This window comes from Pithys albifrons, chromosome 22 (genome assembly GCF_047495875.1).
Source record: "Pithys albifrons albifrons isolate INPA30051 chromosome 22, PitAlb_v1, whole genome shotgun sequence".
NCBI lineage: Eukaryota > Metazoa > Chordata > Aves > Passeriformes > Thamnophilidae > Pithys > Pithys albifrons.
In genome coordinates, this window is record NC_092479.1 from 4,047,168 (window position 1) to 4,065,480 (window position 18,313).

Below are 18,313 nucleotides of genomic sequence, written 5' to 3' on the forward strand. Positions count from 1 at the left end.
AAGGAGAGATGGCCAAGGGTCTGTGGTGAGGCAAGAAGAGATGGCCAAGGATTTGGGATGAGGCAAGGAGAGATCCTCTCTGCACAGAATTTCCCTCCATGTGTGCTTTGCTTTGAAATACCGGCACCACCACCACTCACCATTGGAGTCTTCTGGTCCTCTGGGAATATTTGGGTTTTCTAATGGGAAAGGAATAGCAGAGAGACAGTTTTACCTGGGGGACATGGGGAGATGAGTGAGGATTTGCAGAGGGAGGGGTGAGCCCCGTGGTGCCACCGTACCAAAAACGATGAGGCGGGTGTGGGTGTCGGTGGAGCCCAGCGGGTTCTGGGCGGTGCAGCGGTACATGGAGCCGTTGAGCTCGGCGGGCACCCGCTCCAGCACCAGCTCTTTGCCATCGTGCTCGGCGCTGCCGTCGAGGAGCCGGCTCCCCACGCGGGTCCAGGTGAAGAGGGGCTCGGGGAAGACTTCATTCTGCAGGGACAGGGGAAGGTGGGAGGTGGATTGGAGGAGGGGGAAAACCACCTTAAACTACAAACCTCCTTGTACCTGGAGCAAGGATGGGGCAGAGCTGTGGGTTGGGTTGAGCTGGGAAAATGCCAACTGTCCAACACAGAGAGAGAGAATCCACCCCCCACCACCAAGGGAAGAGGAGAGAGAAAAAAAAAACAAAGAGGAGGAAACCCCCTCCCAAAATCCCCCAAACCTGAAATAGCAAGCTCCTTATATTCTACAAAAGAGAGACAATTAAAATAGAATATGATATAATACATATATATATAAATATGGGAAAGAAACAAACCAACAGCCACCACCAAGTCGCCCACCCAAACAACACAGACCCCAGCTCACAAAAACACTCCAAAAGCTCCCCCCAAAGGATACCTGGCAAGAGAGGAGGAAAAAAAGATACTTCCCAAACCAAACAGCTGTGAAGTGGTGACCAGGACCAGCACCCCCAACAACAGTGATAGCAGGTCTGCTCTGCACCAGGTCATGGAGAAACTGAGCCAGGCACCTCCTACACCTTCTTTTATACTTGATTTTGATATCAAATGATATGAACTATCTCTTTGGTTGCTTAAGTCAGGTGATGCTTGTCCCCTCTAATCTATGTAGACTCTCTGGGCCTGCTGAAACTGAGGCCTGGCTAAAATTAAACCCCAAACTACCACAATCTGGAATCATGGAATCCTGGATGGTTTGGGTAGCTCATCTCATTCCACCCCCTGCCATGGACAGGGACACCTTCCACCAGCCCAGGTTGCTCCAAGCCCCATCCAACCCGGCCTTGAACACTTCCAGGGATGGGGAATCCACAACTTCACAGGGCCATTTATGCCCTGCTGTTCATGGTGGTTTAGGAAAGCTTAGGTTAAAGTTCTCTTAAAGTGCTCCCAGTGCAGCCCATGGTATCACCATTTATCATAGAATCCCAGGATTCTTTGAGTTGGAAGGGATCTTAAAGCTCATCTATTTCCACCCCAGGGACACCTTCCACTAGAAAATGTTGGTCCATGCCCTGTCCAACCTGGCCGTGGACACTTCCAGTTGCTGGGGTGCCAACAACTTCCTTGGGCAACCCCTTCCAATGTAAGGACCATGATGCAACCCAAGGCCACCAAGCCAGCCCCATCAAATGCTGGTGTGGCTGCAAGGCTGTCCCTTGGCACAGCATCACCTCTTTAGTGATGGGGATGCTCACCTGGAAACCCTGTACCAAGATCCTCACGGTGTCTCCAACACGGGCTCTTGTCGGGGTCATGGTGATCTTCGGGCCCTTGGGAGCAACTGCAACGGAAGGGAACAAGGAGGGACGTCAGCTGAGCACAACATTCCCAGTGCTGGTGGGTGCCCTTGGCTGAGGATAACGATGCTTTGATGAGCGATTGTGGTCAGGGGGTGGCATCAGCCCAGGAGGGCTGGTGGCTCCATGATGGATGGACAGACTGAGTGACATCTCAGTGATGGATGGACAGGTAGGGAAGGACCCCGTGGGCAGATGAACAGGAGATTTTGGACTGATGGATGGTTGTGATGGAATGCATTGATGGTGAAGGATGTATCTCCCAGTGAAGCCCTTCTCTGCTCAGAAACAGCAGGCAAGAGGGGTGGAAGCCATGGAGCTGGGCCCCTCAGAGTAGCACCCCCAGGACAAGGAGACTTCAGTGACTCCCGCACAGGTGTTGTTTGCACAGGAGACAGTCACAAAATTCCAAGCACAGCATGAAAGGAATTCCTTTTTCCATGTCAGACTTGAGGTCTTGATCTGGTGTGTTGAGGGGAGAAGCAGCAGTGCAGCCCAACCATGACACCATGTCAGGTCTGCTCCTCGTGTCCTCCTGGGCTGGGGATGTGTGGATGTCCCCCCTGGGCCATGGGTGGGATGGGGCAACCCCAGGAGCTGCCTGGGCTTTGCATGGAAGGAGATTTTTGCAGGGGAAAAATTGTCAGGAGGGAGGTTGGACTTTGTGTGTGTGTCACCCTTTGTACATTCAAACAGTGCCACAGGTGGGACAGGCTGAGCCTGGACATCACCTTGCCACAACACAGAGGGACAAAGAGCTACCAGAAAGCACATCAGTCAGGATGATGGACAGTCACCCTTGGGAGGGGCATCCACGCCTTGGGATGCTCTGCATGGACACGTGCCACAGCCCATGGACTGCACTGTCCATGCAGGATCTGGCCCTCTGGTGCTGGCCCAGGGGTGATGGGCTGCAGATGATCACACCATGCCATGGTTCGTACCAAAAGGCAACTTTGTGGACTGGAGCAAGTGGTTTGTCTTGGTTTCAATGCAGCTTTTATTGAGAATATACATATATACTGTGGATATATAAGGGTGTGTGTGTGTAATGGGGGATCTGCTCTGATGGTGCCCAAAAAACATGTGTGGATGGTGCTGGTTGGGCACCCAGTGAGGTGCAGAGGCTGGAGGCACCTTAGGGATGAGGAGGGTTGTGGATTTGGGGTGGGGCAGTGTGGGGGGAGCTTTGCCAATACAGGCATTGTAGCTGCTGGGGAAGAGCAGCAAACCACAAGCTGGTGGCCTCATGGGGAGCCCCAGGCAGTGGACACTTAAACCTGAAGAGTTGCAGAAGGTGTGAAAATGCAGGATTGAAGTTGTTTTTTGGCTGGTTGGATGCTGGGAAAGAGCTTTAATGCTCAGTGGGCAGGAACAGATAAGGGAGGGCCTTTTCTTGGCAAGGGAGCTGCTGCTCCCCTTGTTGAGTGCCAACCTCCCCTTGACCTCCTCACTGCCCACCACCTCCCACTAACTGAGGTGGTTGATGAGCTGAGGAGACGCAGCCCCAGCACTGAGAGATTTGTGTTCTCTGGAGCCAGAGCCAAAGACATCGAAAATCCAACGAGCGAAGCTCTCCAGGAGAGGCTGCAGCGAGCCAAGTGCTCCACTTGGCCAGGAGCAAAGCCCAGACTTCTCCACCTGGCTCGAGGGGAGGAAGGCTGGAGCAGCCTGCCCAGAAGGGTTCCCTGAAGCTGGGAAACCCCACTGGAGAGCTCTTCCAACAGGGAGCCAAGAGGAGGTAGGGAAGACCCAGCCAAGATAGGAGGTTGTGAGGAACCTCCACTAAGCTGTTCACCAACTCCCATGGTCTGAGCTTCTGCTCTTCTATGATCCTGGGAATTTGGGGAGCCAGTAGGGATTCCCTGGCTTCAATCCCACCACCCAATCACAGCTGGGGCCTCACCAGCCCCACAGGATGTTCCTGTGCAGGAGCCAACCAGCTCCCCCCACAAAATTCCCATTGGGATGAGTTGTGTGGTGGAGACCAACAAGGATCATGGCATGTCCTTGGATCTCCTGGGATTGGGTACAGTGGATGGAGATGACACCACTCTGGGGTGAAGGTGTGTGTCCCCTACCCCAAGAGGACTCCAGTCCAGATGAGGTCTCCCATCCCATCCCATCCCATCCCATCCCATCCCATCCCATCCCATCCCATCCTACAGTTACATCCCATCGAAGGCAACACTATGGGACTACCAACTCCCCTCCATCAAACTCCAGGTCCCCCAGCACAGCCCTTCCTCTCCAGCTCCTTCCTGCTCATCCCAACACCCAGCACAGCCCTGAATCCCCCAAACCAGCCCCATTTTCTCCCAGACCTGGTCCAAAGCCCCCTCCCAGTTCTGTGTCCACTCAGCAAACCCCACCCTGTGGCATCACCCATGGGTGGGGGGCCATCAACACACAGCAAACCCCTTTTTCTGCCTGCTGGACCCCTCCAAAACCCCTTCCCTCATCCCTACTTTGGTGGAGCCCTGGCATCACCAACTCCTATCACTGTACAGCCCTACGTGGCACCTCAGTTTGGCCCATGGACACCTCAAAGCCCCCAAAACAAAAGCAAAAGGACAAAAGAAAGAAAAAGAAAGGAAGGAAGAAAGGAGGGAAGGAAGGGAGGGAAGGGAGGAAAGGGTGGGCAGAGAAGGAAGGAAGGGAGGAAAAGGTGGGGAGAGGAGGGAGGGAGGGAGGGGAGGGAGGGAGGGAGGGAGGGAGGGAGGGAGGGAGGGAGGGAGGGAGGAAGGAAGGAAGGAAGGAAGGAAGGAAGGAAGGAAGGAAGGAAGGAAGGAAGGAAGGAAGGAAGGAAGGAAGGAAGGAAGGAAGGAAGGAAGGAAGGAAGGAAGGAAGGAAGGAAGGAAGGAAGGAAGGAAGGAAGGAAGGAAGGAAGGAAGGAAGGAAGGAAGGAAGGAAGGAAGGAAGGAAGGAAGGAAGGAAGGAAGGAAGGAAGGAAGGAAGGAAGGAAGGAAGGAAGGAAGGAAGGAAGGAAGGAAGGAAGGAAGGAAGGAAGGAAGGAAGGAAGGAAGGAAGGAAGGAAGGAAGGAAGGAAGGAAGGAAGGAAGGAAGGAAGGAAGGAAGGAAGGAAGGAAGGAAGGAAGGAAGGAAGGAAGGAAAACAAGTTGCAAAAAAAATGACAGAGGCAAAAAACCACCATGAAAGGCCCCACGAAGCGCAGCCACTCACCGAGCGTCACCTCGGACTGCATGGGCATGGAGAGCGCCGGGTGCTTCACCTCGCAGCTGAAGAGCGCCTCGTTGTCGATCTGGGGGTTCAGGGTCCATGTCAGGGTGGCTCTGGCCTCCACCGTGCCGTCGCTGACGGGCGCGTGCGTGTGCCGGAAGTAGTAGATGGGCTCTGCCACGTGCACCCAGCGCGGGAACTCGCGGCTCACCACCGTCTCGGGGATGCTCTCGGTGACAGTGTCCCGCTCGGCCGCCAGTCCCCGGGGTGGCTCTGCCGTGCCCCAGGCCTGCCCGAGCCCCGGCTCGCCCTCGGCAGCCAGCGATTTGGGCACCTTGGTGTCATCCAGGTCGCGGTGCAGGAGGTTGCGGGGGGCCCAGCTCCCGGTGCCGGCCGGCGGCTCCGGCAGAGGGGTGGCCTCGATGGGCTCCCCATCCCGCTTGAAGTACACCTGAGTGGGGACAAGAGGGGTTGGTGTCCTGGTGGAGACATTCTTGGCATCCCCTTGGGTGGCTTTGGAGGGGGCTTGGTGATTCCCAACATCTACTTGGGTAGATTTGGAGGGAGACTGGTGATTCACAACATCCTTTTTGGTGGATCCCCTTGGGTGGCTCTGGAGGGAGCTTTGTGATCCCCAACATCCCCTTGGGTGATGTTGGAGGGAGACTGTGATGCCCAGCATTCCCTTGGGTGGCTCTGGAGGGAGATGGTCATCCCCAACATCCCCTTGTGTGGCTTTGGAGCATCTTGGTGATCCCCAATATCCCCTTGGGTAGATTTGGAGGGAGCTTCATTATCCCCAACATCCCCTTGGGTGGCTTTGGAGGATCTTGGTGATCCCCAACACCCCCTTGGGTGGCTTTGGAAGGAGCTCCCTCCTGAGGTCTCCATGGGGAGATGCTGCAGGGTGAGATTTGGGGAGCAGGCAGCCTTATGAAATAGCCCTTGTGTTGCATTTGCCTTCTAAAAGCAGCACATGCCCACTCTTTATTTTAGGTATTTCTGGGTTTCTGACCATTTGAGGTACCCCCAGGACAGGAACCCCCCAGGCTGAGCTCACCAGTGGGGCGGGCTTCCCTCCGGACACCACGCACACCAGGGTGAAGTTCTGTGCCTGGTAGCGGCTGAAGGGCGCGGGGGTGTCGGCGGCGAGCACGGAGATGGATGTCGGAGGAGCTGCCAGGAGCAGAGTCCAGGTGTTGGCACCCTGTTCTTGACACCCACCCACCTACAGGCCTGTCCACATCCTCATCCTCCTTCCTGTCCCCTCCCCATCCCTATCCTCTTCCCTGTCCCCATTCCCACACCCGTCCTTGCTCCCATCCCCATCTTCAATGTATTCCCCATCCACGTTCCTCTCCCCATCTTTGTCCCCATCTCCATAGTCATGCTCATTCCTGTCCCCATTCCCACCCATCCTTGCTCCCATCCATCTCCATCTGCAGTCTATTCCCCATCCACATCCCTGTCTCCATTTTTGTCCCATCCTTGTCCCCATCTTTGTCCCATCCTCATTCTTGTCCCCATCTTTGTCCCATCCCCATCCTTGCCCACATCCTCATCATCATGCTCATTCCCACCCTCATGTCCATCCTTGCTCTCATTCCCACCTCCATCTGCATCCCTTTCCCCATCCTCATCACTGTGTCCATCTTTGTGCTGTCCTCTTTCCTGTCCTTTACCCATCCCTATCCTTGTCCCATCCCATCTCCACATCCACCCTCATCCCCATGGGCATTCTCATCCCTCTTCCCATCCCCATTCTAATCCCTGCACTCACTCCCATGGCCATCCTTCTCCCCATATTCATCCCATTCCCCATCCTCCTTCCCATCCCCATCTTCATCCCCATCTTTATCCCCATGAGCATCCTCATCTTCATCACCCTTCCTGCCCTTGTCCTCATCTTCATCCCCATACATCCCCATCCCCAAACCTGCATCTTCATCCCTCTCCCCGTCCCCATTCTAATCCCTGTGCCCATTCCCATAGCCATCCTCTTCTCCATGTTCATCCCATTCCCCATCCCCTCTTCATACCCACCCTCATCTCCATGTCCATCCTCATCCCATCCCCATTCCTATCCCCACCCACAACCTGAGGACGGGAAAATAAGCCAAATCCCTGCTGTCCTCCCACCCTGAGACCCCCCAGTGGTGTCCCCTCCGGTGCCACCCAGAGGCTGCTCTCACCCATCACGTTGAGGAACACGTTGCCCGATGCCAACACCACCTTCTCCCTCGTGGCTCGATCATAAATCCCCACGTGACACTCGTAGGGCCCATTGTCCGAAATGCGAACCTCAGGAAGGCTGAGGAGCAAGAGACACAGCACTCACCACTCCATCCTGACCCTGTTTTTCCCAGGGATCAGCACCTGGATACCAAGGCCATGGATGGGGCTGCTCCTCCCCGGTGACAGGGATCAATAAACTATTACTAACTGCACAGGCTGCAGGAGGGAGCGGCGGAATGCGCTTTAGCAGCTGGAGTTTACTGGCCCTGACAGCTCCTCCGAGGGGAAGTAATTGCATTATTGAAAGGAGACGTGGATGGGAGGGAAAGGCATCGCTGGGAGCACAAACCCGTGACCGTGGACCCGCGGAACGCCGATGGAACAGGCTCGGCACCGGAGCCTCCAGGCCACCACACCATGGCAAAAGGTGGGGGAGAAAAGCATCAGAAACCCAGACTTAGAGGAAACCTGGAGCACCCATCGATTGAGCTTTTATCCAGAAACTTTAGATGGATCAGGGAAAAACAGGACAGGAGGAGCTGTGCGAAAGGATCGGTGCTGCTGGAGGGGGAAATGCTTTGCTGGCTGAAAAGGAGCCACTTTGCTGACTGGCAGCCTCTGCCTCACCAGCGGGCAGCATCTTTCCACCTCGCTGGCTGGCTGCATCCCACCCTGCTGGTCCTCAGCATCCTACCCTGTGGGTCCTCAGCATCCTGCCCTTCTGGTCCTCAGCATCCCACACTCTTGGTCCTCAGCATCCTACCTTTTTGGTCCTCAGCATCCCGACTTTCTGGTCCTCAGCATCCCACCCTGTGGGTCCTCAGCATCCTGCCTTTTTGGTCCTCAGCATCCCACCTTTCTGGTCCTCAGCATTCCACTCTGTTGGTCCTCAGCATCTTGTCTTTCTGGTTCTCAGCATCCCACTCTGTTGGTCCTCAGCATCCCACCCTGTTGGTCATCAACATCCCACCCTGTTGGTCCTCAACATCCCACCCTGTTGGTCCTCAGCATCCCATCCTGTGGGTCCTCAACATCCCACCCTGTTGGTCCTCAGCATCCCATCCTGTGGGTCCTCAGCATCCCACACTCTTGGTCCTCAGCATCCCATCCTGTGGGTCCTCAGCATCCCACACTCTTGGTCCTCAGCATCCCACATTCTTGGTCCTCAGCATCCCACCCTGTGGGTTCTCAGCATCCCACCTTGCCAAGTTGGGAGCATCATTCCATCTCACCAGCCAGCAGCATCCCACCTTTCTGTCTGGCAGGATCCCACCTTTCTGATCCTCAGCATCCCACCTTTCCGGCTGGCAGGATCCCACTTTGCCATCTGGCAGCTCCATCCTGCCTCACCAGCTGGCAACTTCCGTCCTCCCCAGTGGGCACCATCACCCCACCTGCCCAGCTGGCAGCGTCCCACCTGGCTGGTCTGCAACATCCCACCTTGTTGGCTGGAAGCATCATCCCAGCAAACCAGCTGGCAGCATCCTGCCTTTCCAGTGGGCACCATCCCACCTGTCCATCAGGAAACACCATCCTGCCTCACCAGTGAGCAGCATTCCAGCTCACTGACCAGGAATGTCATCCTGCCCTACTGGTGACCAGCATCCCTCCTCACTGGTGACCAGCATCCCACCTCACTGGTGACCAGTATCCCACCTTACTGGTGACCAGCATTCCACCTTACCAGCCTGCAGTGTCCCACCTCACCAGCTGGCAGCATTCCCCCTTTTCCAACTGATGCCACCATTCCTCCTCACTGGGAGCATCATCCCCCCACAGCACCAAGGCTGGGGGCAATTCCCTCCTGGAGCACCCAGAGAGCCACTGCCAGTTGGAACATCCCACTTGGTGTTCCCAGGTTTCCCCATCCCAGGAGGAAATCCGGCACTGCTTTCCCAACTCCTTCCCACAAAGCCCTGGCTGCCTTCCCACCCCTCCTCCTCCTCCTCCTCACCACATGAGCCCCCACCAGCACAAACAAGCCCCTGTTGAAGTGAACAGTCTCTTGGCAGCTCCTTTTAATGGTCACGACGCTTTCAACTGAGCCTCCACCATCTGTTCCAGCCTCTAATTATCCACCTTCCGAGCGGGAAATCACCCACCCACACCCTTCAGCAGCAGCACCAGGAGAGGGGGTTTGGTCCCCACCAAGCTGGGGAGCAGCTCCATCCCAGTGGCTGCTCCTTGTTGGGAAGGAGCCCTTTAGATTTGGGTGTAAAACAGTTCTAAGGATGGGAGAGAAGGAGCCACGAGCCCTGCAAAGGCAAAACGCTGCCTGGTGTGTCCTTTGCGTCCTCTAAGCACGCTGGAAATAAGGCAAAAAAAATCATATAGATATTCATAAAGATTCATAAAGCGACGTCTGGTGCGACGAGAGTGGGTTTTTAATCAGAGGAAGGGAAGGAAAAAAAAATCCAGGATTGGATATCTCCTGGCTTTGCTCTTCACATCTGAGCGGGCGGCGCTCAAAGCCGGGATGAAAAGAGGCAGCTCCCCCAGCCCTCTGTGCTGTGCAGATAAGAGCTGTGCCACCCGGGATAAGGCTCCGTGGGACGGCTCCGACGTGACCGTGCCATGAGAAACATCCCCTTCAAAATAATTAATGAACAGATGAAAATACAGAAGGAAAAGCAATGAGTGGAAACGACCGGGAAGGGATTGACCCATCGCCAAACCCTTTGTGATATCGCTCTTCTTCTTTGGTAGAGCCCAAAATAAGACAGGGACCCTCCCCCACCCCCCAAAAAAAAAAAGCCAATGATTTGGAAAACAAGCTCTTTTTGTACCCCCCAAGAAATATCACCTTCTCCCCAGGCAAGTTGCTGTTTTCCTCTGAAAAGATTTTACCACCAACATCCCTCGGCTCCACGGACGATTTCCCAGCGCCGTGACAACGATTACTGAGGCTTTTAAGTGCCTGGTCCTAGGGCAGTGAAATTTTCTGCTCACAAATTCTATTAGTTCTACAATACTCAGTGAAAGGGAGAAAAACTGAGGGGTTTGGAGCCAAAAAAAGCAGCTGTTTTGCCTTGCCGGGTGGGCACGATGTGCCATGACCGGGTGAGCGTGGCGCGTCCTTGTCCCTTGCCCAAGGGATGCTCCGGCTCACTCCATGCACAGGGAATGTTTTATTCCTTGTTCTGTTCCTTGTCCCATTCCTTGTTTTATTCCTTGTCCTTGCCCAAGGGATGCTCCCACTCACTCCATGTACAGGGAATGTTTTATTCCTTGTCCCTTGCTCAAGGGATGCTCCCACTCACTCCATGCACAGGGAATGTTTTACTTCTTGTTTTATTCCTTGTTTTATTCCTAGTTTTATTCCTTGTTTCATTTCCTGTCCCTTGCTCAGGGGGTGCTCTTGACCTCTTGCTGTGCCCAGGGAATGTTTTAATCTGGTTTAGTTCCCGGGTGCTGGAGGAGAACAGCGGCCAAATCCGGCGCCGCCGGACCCGCCGGGTTTCCGGCACCAAACCAGGCTGTGGAGTCAGGGAACGTGTAATCCCTCCATGGGGCTGCCAGAAACGTTCTCCAAACGATAATTAGTCGTGTCAGGAATTTGTACAACATCCCAGCGAGCGGCTCAGCGGAGCCGGCGCCACACGGGGAGACAAAACGAGGGAGTGGAGCATCTCCAGAGCAACCTCTGCTCATTGCCTGAGAATAGCCCTGAGCATCCTCTGAGAACACCTGAGCATCCTCTGAGAACTCCTGAGCATCCTCTGAGCAACCCCTGAGCATCCTCTGAGCAACCCCTGAGCATCCTCTGAGCAACCCCTGAGCATTCTCTGAGTAACCCCTGAGCATCCTCTGAGCAACCCCTGAGCATTCTCTGAGTAACCCTGGAGCATCCTCTGAGAACACCTGAGCATCCTCTGAGCAACCCCTGAGCATCCTCTGAGTACCCCTGAGCATCCTCTGAGTACCCCTGAGCATCCTCTGAGCAACCCCTGAGCATCCTCTGAGCAACCCCAGAGAATCCTCTGAGCAACCCCTGAGCAACCCCTCAGCATCCTCTGAGTCCCCCTGAGCATCCTCTGAGAACCCCTGAGCAACCCCTGAGCATCTCAAGCAACCTCTGACTCTCCTGAGCATCCTCTGACTCTCCTGAGCATCCTCTGACCCTCCTGAGCATCTTCATGAGCATCCCAAGCATCTCCTGAACATCTCCTGAGCATTCTCTGACTCTCCTGAGCATCCTCTGTGCAAGCCCTGAGGATCCTGAGCATCTTCTGACCTTCTTGAGAATCCTCTGAGCAATATTTGAACAACTCCTGACACTTCTGAGCAACCTCTGAGCATCTCCTGACCCTCCTCAGCATCCTGAGCTTCTCCAGAGCATCCCTTGAGAAATCCCTGAGCAACCTCTGACCATCACTGACCTTGCTGCTCATCAGCTGAGCATCCTCTGAGGAACTCCTGACCCTCCTGAGCAGCCCTTGACCATCTCCTGACCCTCCTGAGCATCCCTTGAGCATCCCCTACCCCTCCTGAGCAGCCCTTGAGCATCTCCTGCCCCTCCAGAGCAGCACCTGAACATCCTGAACTTCTCCTAAGCCTCCCCTGAAGGGACCTGAGGATCCTTTTGAGCATCCTCTGAGCATCTTCTGGGCAACCCCACAGCATGTCCTCTCCAACCCTGTTTTCCTACCCTTTCTCCACTCAAAATCCACATTTATTCCCACAGCCATCCCACCCACACTGACTTATGATAAAAAATAACTCTGAGAGGAGCAGAAAAAAAACACCAAAAAATTCCCTCCAAAAAAATCAAATTGCAAAGAATTGGAGAGAATTTCACACTTCCCACCTGCTCCTCTGATGGGAAAAGCTGTGCCAAGCCCTCTCCAACCCTTCCATGGACATTTGCAGGTGCAAACCAGAGGAAATGAGTATTTTCCCCACCACACACTGAATTTTTATTACTCCACGCCAGGAAAAAAACGAGCTTTGAAATCCGATTAGAAAATTTTAATTTAAAAAGAAAAAAAAGGACAAACATCCCGAGTTTTTTACCTTGAATTAAACCTCCCCTGACCTTTTTTTCCAAGCTCCAGTTTTGTTTTTATAACCGTGGCAATAAAGCAAGTGTGTAATTAGTAATAAAACTGACACTCCTGCCAGTGATTTCACACTTGGAATAAAAGCAAAGAGAAGCTTCAGTGTCTGGTTTATATATAAATATAGACTCTTTTTCCACCCAATTTTCCCAAGCCTTGTATTTCTTTGCTCAATTCCACCACTGGGTATTGCCACAATGCCCCTCAGCTGCCCCCAATTGGGGGGGAAAATCCTAAAAATAGAAATTAAAATAGAGCCGAGGGACTCACCGCACAGTGGACTGATAAACCAGGTCCTCCCTCTTACGATAATTCTCCATCTGGGAGAAGTTGGTGGAGAACATGGCATCGAAGGTGAAGATCTTCTGCTTGATGGTGCCACCATCAGTGACCTGTCAAAACAATCAGCCCCATTGATGAGAGGCCAGGGGGCAATTCTGGCAATGCTGAGCAGATTAGGGACCCCTTTTTAATATTTCTAAAGTTTTATGTTCCAATGTCTTTCTTTCCATTTAAATATATTTATTTTAAATACTTTAAATATATTTATGTTAAATATTTTAAATGTATTTATGTTAAATACTTTAAATATACTTACTTTAAATTTTTTACTGAGTGTATTTTAATGTTTATAATAGAATTATTTTAGTATTTATAGAGAGAATCACAGGATCACAGAATCCCTGAGGTTGGGAAATGCCTCCAAGGTCATGGAGCCCACCCTGTGCCCGATGCCCACCTTGGCACAGCCTTCCCAGCCCATGGAGCCCACCCTGTGCCTGATGCCCACCTTGGCAAAGCCCTCCCAGCCCCTGGAGTCCACCCTGTGCCCGATGCCCACCTTGGCACAGCCCTCACAGCCCATGGAGCCCACCCTGTGCCTGATGCCCACCTTGGAAAAGCCCTCCCAGCCCCTGGAGCCCACCCTGTGCCCGATGCCCACCTTGTCCCCCAGCCCAGAGCTCTGAGTGCCACGGCCAGTCCTGCCTTGGGCACCTCCAGGGCTGGGCACTCCAACCCTCCCTGGGCAGCCCCTGCCAGTGCCTGCCCACCCTTTCCAGGCAGCAATTCCTGCTGCTGTGCCCCCTGCCCACCCTTTCCAGGCAGCAATTCCTGCTGCTGTGCCCCCTGTCCACCCTTTTCAGGCAGCAATTCCTGCTGCTGTGCCCCCTGCCCACCCTTTCCAGGCAGCAATTCCTGCTGCTGTGCCCCCTGCCCCTGCCCTGGCCCAGCCTGAGGCCGTGCCCTCTGCTCCTGTCCCTGTGCCCTGGGGCACAGCCCGACCCCCTGTCCTGGCTCCCCCCTCCTGTCAGAGATTGCAGAGCCAGAAGGTGCCCCCTGAGCCTCCTTTGCTTCAGCTGAGCACCCCCAGCTCCCTCAGCCCCTCCTGCTGCTCCATCCCCTTCCCTGGACACCTTCGGCCCCTCCATGTCCCTGCCCTGAGGGTCCCAGCCATGCCCAGCACTGGAGGTGCCCCAGCCGTGCCCAGCACAGGGACCATCAGCCTCTTCTCCCCTTGGGCACACCCAGGATCATGTCCAGCCGCTCCCACCAGCACCTCCGGGGCCTTTCCCAACTTTCCAGCCTGGAGCATTCCATGGGATTATGGTGACCCAAGTGAGGACCCAGCACTTGACCATCACACCTTGTCCCACAGATCCAGCCTGTCCCAATCCCTCTCCAAGAAACCTCGGAGCTGCTCCTGGATGGAGAAGCTCCTGGTGTGTCACCTCGAAGGGTTTTTAGGGATTATTTTAGGGATGCAACAGCACTGCCAGGAAGGAAGCTCTGGGAATGGGGAGAAGGAGGATGTGACACTCACAGCCACAGGAATTCCCTCCAAGGAATTCCCTCCAGGAATTTTAGTGGAAATTTAAGAAGGAAAAGGCAGAGGGGAAACAATGCAGGAGGACATGTGCATTTTGGGGCTAAACCAGCTCAGGTTGATCCATCAAAGGGTTAAAATAGTAATTAAAAAAAAAAAAAAAAACAAAAAAAAACCAAACCAAAAAAACCCAGAAGACTTTGGGGTTTAATCCCCCAAACCCAGAATGTCCTGGGGACAAGACCCCACTCTCCACACCCAACACTTCTCTCCTGCTTGGGCAAAACGCCACTTTAATTCCAGATTTCCTCTTTAACACCTTTTTTATTGTAAAAAGGGGAGAAAAGAAGAAAAAAAACTATCACTGAAACCACCTCTTCAAATTTATTTGTCCAGGCTGAGGCTTTTATTGCAAAGAAAATACACGGACAGGGGATAAAAGAAGTGTGGGAAGAATTATTGGAACGATAAATCTCCAGCTTTGGGGACGAGGGGAAGTTTTCAAGGACACATCCCATTTCCACTGACTTTTATTTATGCCCTGGGGTGGGTTTGAGGAGAAACCTCGGAGCTGCTCCTGGATGGAGAAGCTCTTTGTGTGTCATCTCGAAGGGTATTTTAGGGATGATTTTAGGGATGCAACAGCACAGCCAGGAGGGAAGCGCTGAGAATGGGGACAAGGTGGATGAGACACCCATGGATCAGCCACAGGAGTTCCCCAGCACATCTGGACAGATGTGGGGACAACATCCAGCTCCATCCAAGGGTAGGAGTGGGAAATGCAGCTGGAAGCGGCTCAACCCTCCCCGAGGAGCCGTCGCGTTCCCTGAGGATGCGCAGCAAGGGAAGATGAGGAGCTTGGGCGCATCCTCGGGGGGATTACAGGCAGTTAAGAGACTCCCTGGAAAAGATACATGGAAAAGAGTCTCTTCCCCAGGGATTAGACCTACTTTCAGCTTTTTATCTGCGCCCTGAGGTCATTATTTTGGAGAGGAGCTCCATATAAAGTTGCTGCCAAACCCACAGGGGACTGGGAGCGGCCAAGCCCGATTCTTCCCGCTGGGAATAAGAAAGGATGATAATTGGGCATCGTGCGATGGCGACTGCCCCAAATTACACATCCACATCAAGGTAAGGGGCACAAGGAGAGGAAATGCACGTTTAAGGCACCGGAGCTGAGCTCAGACAGCCCGAGGCTGCCTCCTGAATTATTTATAAATCCCAGGAAAATCTTATTCCTGACAAAACCGCGGCGATTGCCACAGCGCTGGGAGGCATTAACCTCCTGCTCCTTCCTGCTGGTGCAGAGGCAGCTCCTCCTGCCGCCCTCACCTCGCTGGTGACCTGGCCCTTTGCTGTCCCCAAAATACTCCAGCACCAGGAATTTTCCCGGAGCCTCTCGCCGGGATGACCAGCGGGTTCAATGGGCATCGGGAAGTGACGGATACAGGATCAAGGGGATGTGGGGAGGGATTTTGGAGGACAAAATGGGTTGTAAAGTGACATCACCGGGCTCTGGTCCAGGATGTGTGTCCTAGGGCTGAATTGCCACTCCTTCTCCAAGCAAATGGACAAGCACTTGCTGTGGAAAGAGGGAAAATGCCCTGGAGGGGCTGCAAGGGGTGACTGTAATGCTTGGTTTGTTTGGATCCGCAGTGTCCAACTCCATGTCACAACCACTGGAAAAAACTCATCCTGATGGAAAACTCCTTTTTTAGCTCTTTTTCTGTCTCTCTCACCCAGTTCTCTCGGGAACCCACATTCAGCTCAGCTGGTTGAAGTCCACCCTCCCATCCTGACCTTGCCGGACCACTCGCTCCCACCTTTCCCAGAGCCACCAGCATCAAACTCACCATCCCCAAATCCAGACTATTCAATTTATTCCCCCAAACTCAGGTGGTTTGACCCCAAAATTCATACCACGACCCACCTCCACACCCCAAAGGACATCACTTATGTCGGTACCCCCTCCCTCAACATCCCTAAACCACAGGAACGATGGGATGATTATGATAAGTGGGTTATGCAATTTTGGGAGGCACATCCCGGGCTTCCCGCTGCCTCCCCGGAGCAGGAGCGATGCTCTCGGTAATAGAGAGCTCCATAAACTCTGCTGCCGCTCCTGACCTTCTCTCCCTGCCTGAACATGAGGAATTAAAGGAGTTCCCCGTCCTGACACTTAAATTATCACCTCGGAGGCACCGAGACGACCCAGCCGGGCAGAGATGAATGGCACGAGTCAGACCTCTCCGCAGCTGCCGGCCCCAAAATCTCTCCATCAGCAGCTTTGCTCGGCTTTTAGGGAATTTCTCCACATCCATAAAACTCGAGTTTACCCCTAAAGGGCAGCGGGTTTGGAAATTAGAGGCATAATTTGGCGCGGGCTGAGAATTTCGGGGAGGTGTTTCCGAAGAGGGGGGGAGGATGAGCAGCATCCTGGTGCCTCCTCCTCCTCGGCATTCCCAAATTTGCTGAGGCTCTGGGCTATCCCAGCAGCACGGTACGGCACGGGAAGAGTTTGGAACAGCCTTGGCACACCGTGTGCCCTTCCCTGGAGCCGGGGTTGCTCCGAGCAGCGACTTTATCACTGTCACCAGCAAGAATTGCCGCTCGGAGCCAGAGCGGGAGACGCCGATCGGGGCTGGAATGGCTCAGCCCTCCTAATGGGCAGTGGCAGGGGAGGTCCCCGCGGGGACGGAGCTTTGTCACCATCGATCAGGCAGCTCCGAGAGGTTCCACCACCCTCTGGGATGCGCTGGGACCTACCGGGGCAAATTTTGGAGCCTGCCCAGGCTTTGCCAGGCGGGGATTGGACCGGGGAGATCCTGGATGGAGTAAAGGGATTTGTAATCCCTGTACACTGAGTGGTGGGATACAGAGAGCAATCATACACCGTGAATACTACAAGGAGTAATGTCTGTGCAGCATGAGTGCTACAGAATAATCACCTTACACCGTGGATACCGCAAGGAGTAATGTCTGTGCATCATGGGTGCTATGGAGAGCAATGTCTGTACACCATGGATACTACAGAGATCAATGCCTGTACACCATGGATACTACAGAGATCAATGCCTGTACACCATGGATACTACAAGGAGCAATGCCCATGCACCACAGGTACTAAGAAAGTACCTATACACCATGGATGCTACAAGGAGCAATGCCCATACACCATAGATACTACAGAGATCAATGCCTGTACACCATGGATACTCCAAGGAGCAATGCCCATACACCATGGATACTACAAGGAATGCATGTACACCATGGATACTACAAGGAGCAATGCCCATGCACCACAGGTACTAAGAAAGTACCCATACACCATGGATACTACAAGAAGCAATGCCTGTACACCATGAATACTAAAAGGAGCAATGCCCATACACCATGGATACTCCAAGGAGCAATGCCCATACACCATGGATACTACAAGGAGCCCATACACCATGGATACTACAAAGAGCAATGCCCATACACCATGAATACTACAAGGAGCAAGACCCATACACCATGGATACTACAGAGAGCAATGCCTATACACCATGGATACTACAAGGAGCAATGCCCATGCACCATGGATACTACAAGGAGCAATGCCCATGCACCATGAATACTACAAGGAGCAATGCCCATACACCATGAATACTACAAGGAGCAATGCCCATGCACCATGAATACTACAAGGAGCAAGACCCATACACCATGGATACTACAAGGAGCAATGCCCATACACCATGGTTACTACAGACAGCAATGCCCATACACAACAGGTATGACTAAAATAAGTCACACCACGTCTACTACAAGGAGCAAATCCCCCCCGAGTGCTACAGCGAGCAATGCCCTTGCTCAGGTACCGCACACAGCAACGCCAGCTCTGGCTCCGAGTTATTATTCTTGTTGCTAATTAGACTGAGCGCCGCAGCCTAATTAATGGAGGCAGAGTGTCTGCCCCCGGCCCCGTGGGCTGCCCTCCAGCCCCCCTGCCCCTGCCACACCCCCCCGGGCCGAGCCCGCGGGCAGGGGGAGCTCCGGGGGATCGCGCCTGGCCCTTGTCTGACACCAAACGCTGCCCGCAGTGCCCCGGCTGGGCTCCGAGCCCCCGGCTGTGTGCCCAGCCCGGCTGTGCCAGCTCCGCTGCCTCCCCGCTGCCAGATGTCTGCGCAGAGCCCCAGCGGAGCCTCGCAGGATTTTCCCTCCCTC

The 18,313-nt window shown here is 54.0% G+C and overlaps 1 protein-coding gene across 1 annotated transcript in view; it reads right to left on the minus strand.

The window, feature by feature from the left end:
• The window catches only part of IGSF21 (immunoglobin superfamily member 21), a 51,462-nt gene that overhangs the window by 840 nt on the left and 32,309 nt on the right, over positions 1 to 18,313 (minus strand). The window contains exons 3-9 of the mRNA XM_071575694.1: positions 12,550 to 12,671; positions 7,180 to 7,298; positions 6,048 to 6,163; positions 4,991 to 5,438; positions 1,706 to 1,791; positions 282 to 474; positions 141 to 179 (exon numbers count right to left, since the gene is read on the minus strand). Of these exons, the coding sequence (XP_071431795.1) occupies positions 141 to 179; positions 282 to 474; positions 1,706 to 1,791; positions 4,991 to 5,438; positions 6,048 to 6,163; positions 7,180 to 7,298; positions 12,550 to 12,671 (1,123 nt within the window). The remainder of the gene's footprint in view (positions 1 to 140; positions 180 to 281; positions 475 to 1,705; positions 1,792 to 4,990; positions 5,439 to 6,047; positions 6,164 to 7,179; positions 7,299 to 12,549; positions 12,672 to 18,313) is intronic.